At 47.7% G+C, this 7,877-nt stretch overlaps 1 protein-coding gene across 1 annotated transcript; it reads right to left on the bottom strand.

Annotated features, from left to right (window-relative positions):
• Nucleotides 1-722: 722 nt before the first annotated feature.
• On the bottom strand, nucleotides 723-6,050 carry CD180 (CD180 molecule). The gene is made up of 3 exons (XM_014964846.1): nucleotides 5,961-6,050; nucleotides 3,157-3,323; nucleotides 723-2,448 (listed from the first exon to the last, which is right to left on the bottom strand). Exons 1-3 carry the CDS (start codon nucleotides 6,048-6,050, stop codon nucleotides 723-725), a joined length of 1,983 nt encoding a protein of 660 aa, XP_014820332.1.
• Nucleotides 6,051-7,877: the final 1,827 nt, after the last annotated feature.

The raw sequence follows: 7,877 nt of genomic DNA, 5'->3' as shown, positions 1-7,877 counted from the left end.
GTAAGTTTTATGGTTGAAGTTGTTTGCCTGTCCCTGCTTACCATGGAGCAAAGAGCGCAGGAGCAGGGCCTGCCCTGGGGAGAGAGATGGACAGACAGAGGTTCAACGGCCAGGAACTTTGTAAGGATCAAAAATACTTTAAGGAAATCCGAGAGGTGATAACAGGATGTTTCTGTCAGTCCCAAAGGAGTGGGGCTTATGTGACTATGAGTGTTGTGCCTGTTCTTCACAGAAAGCTGTTTTTTTCTTTTTAGCAGAGTGGGGTACGCTACTGCCAGTTCTTAACACTGTTTTTCAAGGGCATTTGATAGAGGGTCAGGGTTTGGTTGGTTTGCCTTTTTGTTGTTGTTGTTTGTTTGTTTGTTTGTTTTTTACTGGGAGTTGTGATGGTCGTGGTTTGGTTTTCTGTTTTTTAAAGAAAACAAGGTTTGGATTTTGGCTCTTGGACCTTCCCTTTATAGATGCGTTAGCCATAGTACCTGGGACACCAGGGGTAACATTGAGTTGAACCAGGCTTTCTCCATAAGAGAAGCTATTCATTTTTCAAGGCTCAGGTCATAGTTTATTTTTACAGGTCTCAAATAAAAAACAATAATATTATTTTTCTAAAACTTAAATGAAAAGGCTATTACAAAAGTTAAGAAAATACAGGTCACAAAGCAGAAGTTGCCTTTCATCTTAATACAGCTGCTGTACATCTTTTCTGTATCTCCATCATAAATTCATATTTGCTGGTAATTTCGCCTGAAATAGCAAGCACCCCAAATGAAGATGGGACCACAGGATAAAATAGCCAGGACAACTGCAATGATTCCTGCCGTGCTGATCCCACAGGAGAGCGAGACGGTGGCCAGCTGAGCCCCAGCTAGCAATTTGGGTTCAGAGCATCTCGTTCCTTCAGGGTCTTCAATTTTATCCAGATTCTGCTTGTACCAGGTGATAAAACCAATATTGGAGCAGGTGCAGTCCAGAGGGTTGTAACTTAAATTGATTACGAAGTGGCCAGCTAGGGACATCAGCTCGTCACGTGATACGGTGCAGATCCTGTTGTGGGCAAAATTGAGATAGATGCTCTGGAGGTTTGAGAATGCATCTGTGCTGAATGCAGTAAGTTTGTTGTGGCTCAGATCAACATGGCGTAACTTCTTGAGGCTGTGAAATGCTTGGCCACCTATTGCTGTCAGTTCACAGGATGATAAAATTAGCACCTCTAAATTGGATAGCTGTTGGAACAGTTTGTCCTTTGGCACAATCCCCGACTCAAAGTTATTTTGACTAAGGTCCAAGAGCATGAGGTTTTCCAAGCCTTCAAAGAGATGCTGAATGCTGGTATTAACATGGGAGGAGGAAAGATTCAGCACTTGCAAAAGACGTAGATTCCGGAAAGGACCCTGTGAATCGTTGATATGAAGAGGAGTGAAAGCTAAGTCCAGCAGCTCCAGGTTGGGGCTGTCCTTAATGATCACATCTTGGAGGTGGAGCTTTATGTTGTGGCTCAGATTCAGGTACTGAAGACTGGTCAAACCCCTCAGTGCTTCGCCACAGCAGTCAAAGCTTTGAATATGACTCTTACTTAAATCAAGGTGTTGCAGCTTTGCTAGTTTCTCCAAACAGCCAGAGCCCAGCTGCAGGAGCTGCATGTTCCCCTTGATGTGGAGGTGAGTGAGGGAGGGGAAGGCGGCAGAGCTGACGTTGCAGAGGTGCTTGAAGGAGTTCACATTGAGAACTAACTCTGCTAGCGAGTTCATGCCACTGATGCCAGGGGGCAAAGCGCTGATGTGGGTTTGAGTGAGGTCCAGCTTTCGGAGCCTGGTCAAGCACTGAAACATGTCAGCGTTTAGGTTTCTGAAGTGCCGTAGCTGCAGATAGAGATCCTTGACAAAGACATTACAGAGGCCTTGTAAAACATCGTGGCTTATGTGGGGCTCCTTTTCCACACCGTGAAATGTTCCCAGCCAAAGGGTCTGGGCTGTGGAGTTCTGTATGCCCACCAGGACCGCAGGGATGTCAGCACAGCCCCCAAAGTCCAACCTGTAGAAATGGGACCGGAAAGCTCCAGGTTCAATGTGTATAATGTCATTGCCTTTAAAGATGAGAGTTATATTGCTGGTCTTCTGCAGAACGTGGACATCTTCTGCTGTGACTGTTCTTATGTTGTTCATTTGAAAGTCAAGGTATTTGAGGTTCTGAGTGGGAAAATTGGGAGGAAGCTGCAGCGAAGAGATGTGGTTGCTGCCCAAGATGAGGGTATCCAAGCTGTCTAGATTTGCCATGGGAATAAAAGACATGCTGGTTATTCCCGTCTGTGTTAAGACAAGCTGCCTTAGGGACTGTGGGCCAGCAAATGCTGTGTCAGAGAGAAACATGAGCAGGTTCCCCGTCAGCACGATTGTCTTCAGCTGCTTGTTGCTGTGAAAGGCGCCCTCGTACACCCAGTTGATCTGACATCTTGAGAAAGGAACAAAAAACAGTGTCAGCGGCCTGTCTCATGAAACTCTCCCCATTTACATGCTAACCCAAACCACACTTCTGTAAGTGTAAGTCTGTAAGGACTCATGATGAGTTGCCTTCACCAGGATAAAAGTGCCCGTCTCTGCCAGTGATGCTTGCCTGGCATTTGCAAGCTCACATTGAAATACAGGGTCCTGGTGAGAAAAAAAGCCTGCCCTGAAATGATGAGTGTGTGGAGGCCTTTGTAGAAGTCAGGGAGATGTGAGGTTTGTAATAAATAATAATTTAATAAATAGCTTAATAAAATGCAAATTGCTTTTCCTATAGAAAAATCAGGACGTTTACAAGGACCACACCTGTCTTTCTCTAGATTTTACAGAACACCACCTTTACAGAAAATTGATTATTTTTTTTTTTAAATTGCTTTTGTGACTTTGCTGTCACTCCTGCCTTAGCAGCAGTAATATGTGGGAAATACATATTTTACCCACCATCCTGCAAATTATTGTCAACAGAGGAGAAGCCTAGATATTGTCCCAGCGTATCAACCTCTGCTTAGCAGAATACTTCACAGCTGTCTGCCAAGTGCTTTGGGTGGTTTCCCTGTGAAGGCAGGGAGATGCTGCTCAGGTGTGCTCCAGAAGCTGACTTCAGGCAGGGGCTTTGACCACCCTGATGTGCAGGGGTGAGGATGCTCTCCTGTACCTTGTCAAGTCCACGTAGAGAAGAGATTTCAGCTCAGAGAAGGTTGAATTCCGGAGGGAAGGGAGCACGTTGAAGCTGAAGTCGAGGATTTCGGTTGAGACAGGTAGTTCTTCAGGAATCTCCCTCAGTCCCAAACCTTCACAGCTATAGCTTTTATTTACTGTAATCTGTGGAAAATATATAGTGAAACTGCAAGAGTCATGTATTGTGAATATAAATAGGAAATTATGGCACTGCAAAAAAATCAAACAGGATTTTGAATTATTTAAAAACTTAGCAGCCAGAACCCTAGGAAGCCTTAGTGCAGGCCTGCAATATGCAGCCCTGGGGTTTTGTGAAACGTGTATTTAAAATGAATACCTCTTGTACTCTCTTGTATTAACTTGAAGTGTGTCTCATCTGTAGTACATTCTTATCAAAGTTAGCACATACAAAGATTGTTTACTCTTCTGGATGAATCATTAATCTCTACGAAAGAATCCCCACAAGGCAGTTTTAAATACTGAATTTCATGAGTCTTGTAACAAAGCTTATTCTAAGAGAAGTCTTAAAAAAACGTGCAGAGAGGAGGTAAAAAGGAGCAGGTCTGGGAATGTTTCTAGAAGCAACGTGTGCAAATTAATTGGATCTGAAGGGCAGTTACAGGCCGCAGTGGGAGGATGGCGGGAAGGTTTTAGCTCAGGCTAGACAAAGAACAGAGCTGATACGCTGAGTCTTTAAAGTTTCTATGAAGGCTTTTCAGTTTAACTTAAAATAAATCAATGTATTATGTAGAGGAACCTACTCTGTGGATACCGGGGAAGTTCATTAAACGTGCTTGACCTGCCTGTGCCTGGTGATTGCGTGATAGTCACCCAGAGCCTGGGACTATGGAGTGCAGGGAAACGCTGCTGCAGCTGCTCTGGGCAGTGAAGATGCTCAGAGCATAGCCCTTGTCCCAGCTACCAAGCCACCATGGGGCCAACCAGCGCAGCTCCTCACCCAGCCCTGCTCCCAGAGAAAGCCCTGGGTGGTTACAGGGCTACCCTGGGAGGGATGGGGTCCCCGGGGGGCTGTGTGGGAGCTGCAGCTTTGGCAGTGTCCTGCCAGCAAGCCTGGAGACATCCTGTTCAAAGGGTAGCCAAGGCCCGTATCATGCAGCTGGCCAATCTGACCGTTTTGCTGAGACCCAAAGCTCTTCTGTTAGCCCAAGCTAGCACAGCTGGTGGGGATCGAGGTGCCGGAGCCTGTGAGGAGCAGAGGACGGTGCAGGTGTGGGGCCTGGGGGGCAGCAGCCCGTGGCTCCCCGGAGGGGGTTTGTTGAGGTGCACACATGTGGGCCCTGGGGAACGGAGCATGGCGTCTGGGTCTTCCCCTCCGCGTGGGGCTGTGAGTGAGACCAAACCACCTCTCTGCCCGTCTGCGGCTCCGGAGAGACAGCGGGTGGGCGGCGGGGGGACCCGGTGTCCCCCCTGGAGGGGAAGGAGCAGCCCTGGGTGCAAGCCACAAGCTGGAGGGAGGTGGCAAAGGCTTTCTTCTCCTCCTATAGACACAAGTGCTGTCAGTGGAGGATGCTGGGGAGCAGCATGGCCACCACCACCACCACCGAGCTGCAGGGGCAGGGAGATGCCGGCAGCAGCACAGCGGAGCTGGGAGGGAGTGGGAAAGGGATTGCCACAAGGAGATGCTCCGTGTGGGTGGGGAGCGTGGGTCCCTCATGGTCCCTCTCCCTGGCAATGCGGGGGGACAGCAGCGGTGGGGGGGACAGGCCGGCGCTGCCCACGGGTGGGGTCCTGGCACTACCCGAGGGGCAGCAAAGCCAGTAGCATTGGGATTTGGCTCCATCCTGGAAGCGCTGGAATAACACAGCGCCAGTAACGACAGAAGTGGCAAAACACAGGCTTAGAAAAGCTGACGCTTTCAGTACTGATAAGCAAAGAACTGCTGCTGCATGTCGTTAAAGCAGATTAAAAAAAAAAAAAAAGTTTTTCCTACCACTATAAATGAGAACAGGGTCTCTATGTTTTACCATTCCAATAAACTATCCGATAAGCTCTCTCCTGTGCTTCAGCTCTCGCTGGGAGCTGAGGAGCAGCTATCCCCTGGGGGATCCCGCTGTGAGGCTCGAGGTTCTCGGGGATTTGTACATCTAAATCGGTGAGGAATTTGCTATAGGTCCCACATGCGCGCTACATAGGGCTGTATTTCCAAGGTGCTTCTTCCCTGAATCAAAATCCTTACCTTTTTTCCCCTTGTCTCCCACTTTTTAAAAAAAATAAAATTAAAATCTTATGGGTCAGCTTTTTCTCCTGACCCTGGAAAAACCCTGGTACTTTCTTCCTATTCCTGCGTGGTACTGCACATTGACCAAACGACAAATAGACACCATAATCCCATCACTGTGCAAAAATTCCTCTATGGAGAGCACAAGAATAAGGCAAAAATCTGTCCTCTGTCTAGGTCTGATATCTGCTAAACATCCCTGTGAAACTTGGTCATCATTCCAGCTCTCTGGGTGGTGAAGCCTGGTGCTGGTTTGACAGGCTCCTGAAGTCCCCAGCAGTCACAGGAAAGCCCATGAGAGTACACGGGCACATGGGTGTGAGAAGGAGGAGGGACAGTGACCAATGTCCCTGAGCACACCTCAAGACACCCACCTTATTTCTCCGATAAAGGCCTTCAGATCCCCCTGAGAGAAACCCCTTGGGTTTAGTTCCCTCGGGAACTAAAAATAGTTGGACTTCAGCAGGCAAGTATCTGCTAGAGTCTGACCCTCTGCACTCGTGGCTCCCGTATCTCGAGAGGGACCGGTGACTGTCACTCACCTCTGTGCACATCACGTCGGCGACGATGGACGCTTTGCAGCTAACGCAGGCGAGCATTGTGAAAATCAAAAAGTATAAATCGCAGGCCATTATGGAGTGAGGCAGGTTGGAATGGATGATGTCGTGCTATCTTCCCTTAATGACAGTGCAACATGGCAGCAAAGGATGGACAAATTGGGTGAGCCAGCTAGAAAGGAGGTTGTAAGGAGAAGAAATGCTTGCTTAACCTCCCAGGTTCAGTGTGAGCAGAACAGTAGTTTTGGAACGAAAGAGGAACAGCCCTGCTTTAAATATAGTCAAATGACTCTGCACTGATTCTTTCTGGGGCGGAACAGATTTTTTTTAAAGACTGAAAGTGAGGGAAATTGTTTTTGATGCTTGTGTAGAGTGAAATGTCTCCACTTAAGTACAGGGGAGTTCAGTGTGAAACATGAGGTAGAGCGTGAAAAGGGCAGATGAGACTGCAGCATCTCACAGAGTGGAATTTAGTGCAATGGAAAGTTTGAGGTGAAATTTGGTGCATGGCTTGTGAAAATCACAAGAACTTGTAAACCAACTGAAAACAGGCCCAAGATCTGTTCCTACATAGCTGCAAAACGAATCAGAATCCTGAAACATGCTTCACTCTCTACAAACAGTAAAGCTGAAGAGCAATAGTCCAATCTGAGAATGAACTCTTTCCTTCTTGTATTTAGACTACAGATAATGATTAGTTTTCTGAAGGTGGACAATATTTCTAACCATGTCCAAGATGGGCATGCGAGTGGCAGCTGCAGGCGGGGAGTCAGCCAGCCAGCTCAACCTGTCTTTCCCCCCACTTTCTTACATGGCTGAGTTATTAGCTTGATAACTTTGTTTTCAGCAGGCTTAACTGGCAGTCTTTCTTCACCAGCGGGTAGAGAAAGGCATGATGGAAACACACTGGGCTTGGCAAACCTGCCCCAGCACGATGGGGAGAGCCCGGGTGGGCGGAACCACAGAGCCTGTCCAGCCCCCATAACTCAATCAGTGAAGCTGCAAGCAATCAAGATGCCATCTGGAGGGCATCAAGCTCGACACCCAGGAAGATGGGGACATCTGGGCTTCTCTGGTGCCAAGGACACACAGAAAATCAAGGGCTTTGTCTCTGAAATAGTGTATAAAGTGCCACAGCTGCATGGGTACCCGGAGTTGATGTGTCTGTCGGGTTTCACCTGAGCTGCTCTGTGCCCATCCCTGCGGGTGGCTGGGGAGTGGGGAGCCATCCGTGTGCCAGGAGCAAAGCTCCAAGGCCAGTGCAGAGCTGACGCCATTTTGCTTCTTTCCCTAAGGCTCTGGGGTGGGCCGCTGCTGCTGGCGGCAGCCAGCTCCCTGTTTGCTGGAAACCCTGCTCCCCCTGCAGCCGGTAGCAAAAATTTCAGAGGAATTCGTTGTTTGGGATGTTTGCTCCATGTTTATTTGCTCTTTTCTATGTTAAAGCTCAAAGGCTAAGGCTCAGTGTGTCCCTGCCCTCCCCTCTGTGTTCCCCTGGCTCACAGAGGCTTGGACCTGCATGTGCACTTTGTCTCTTGTGCAGACGCTCCCTCAAGCCACCCATATCAGAAACCTCAAATTTAAGATTAATGTGTTGTTTTGGAATAAAAGTCCTTTAAATCAGGAGAGGATATCAGCCAACGCTAGTCCTGCCTCTTTATGCAGTGCAAGCGTATTATTATTAGTTGTGGAATTTACATGTGACAAAAAGGGGTATAAGAAACTCTGGATTTTTTTTTTTGGGGGGGGGGGGGGAAGTGTTTAAAAGAACAAGGATTCTTTTTTCTTTTTGTGGATATGAAGGAACACAAAAAGTACACGGGATGTTTTAATTATTCTCATCATAAAAGCCTTCCTGTAAAACTTAGGAGGCTATTGGATAGAAAACTTGTATTTGCAATGTAA

The sequence above is a fragment of the Calidris pugnax genome, unplaced genomic scaffold (genome assembly GCF_001431845.1).
Source record: "Calidris pugnax isolate Ruff unplaced genomic scaffold, ASM143184v1 scaffold273, whole genome shotgun sequence".
NCBI lineage: Eukaryota > Metazoa > Chordata > Aves > Charadriiformes > Scolopacidae > Calidris > Calidris pugnax.
The sequence above is the reverse complement of the archived record's forward strand: the minus strand, read 5'-3'. Positions and strand labels throughout refer to the sequence as shown.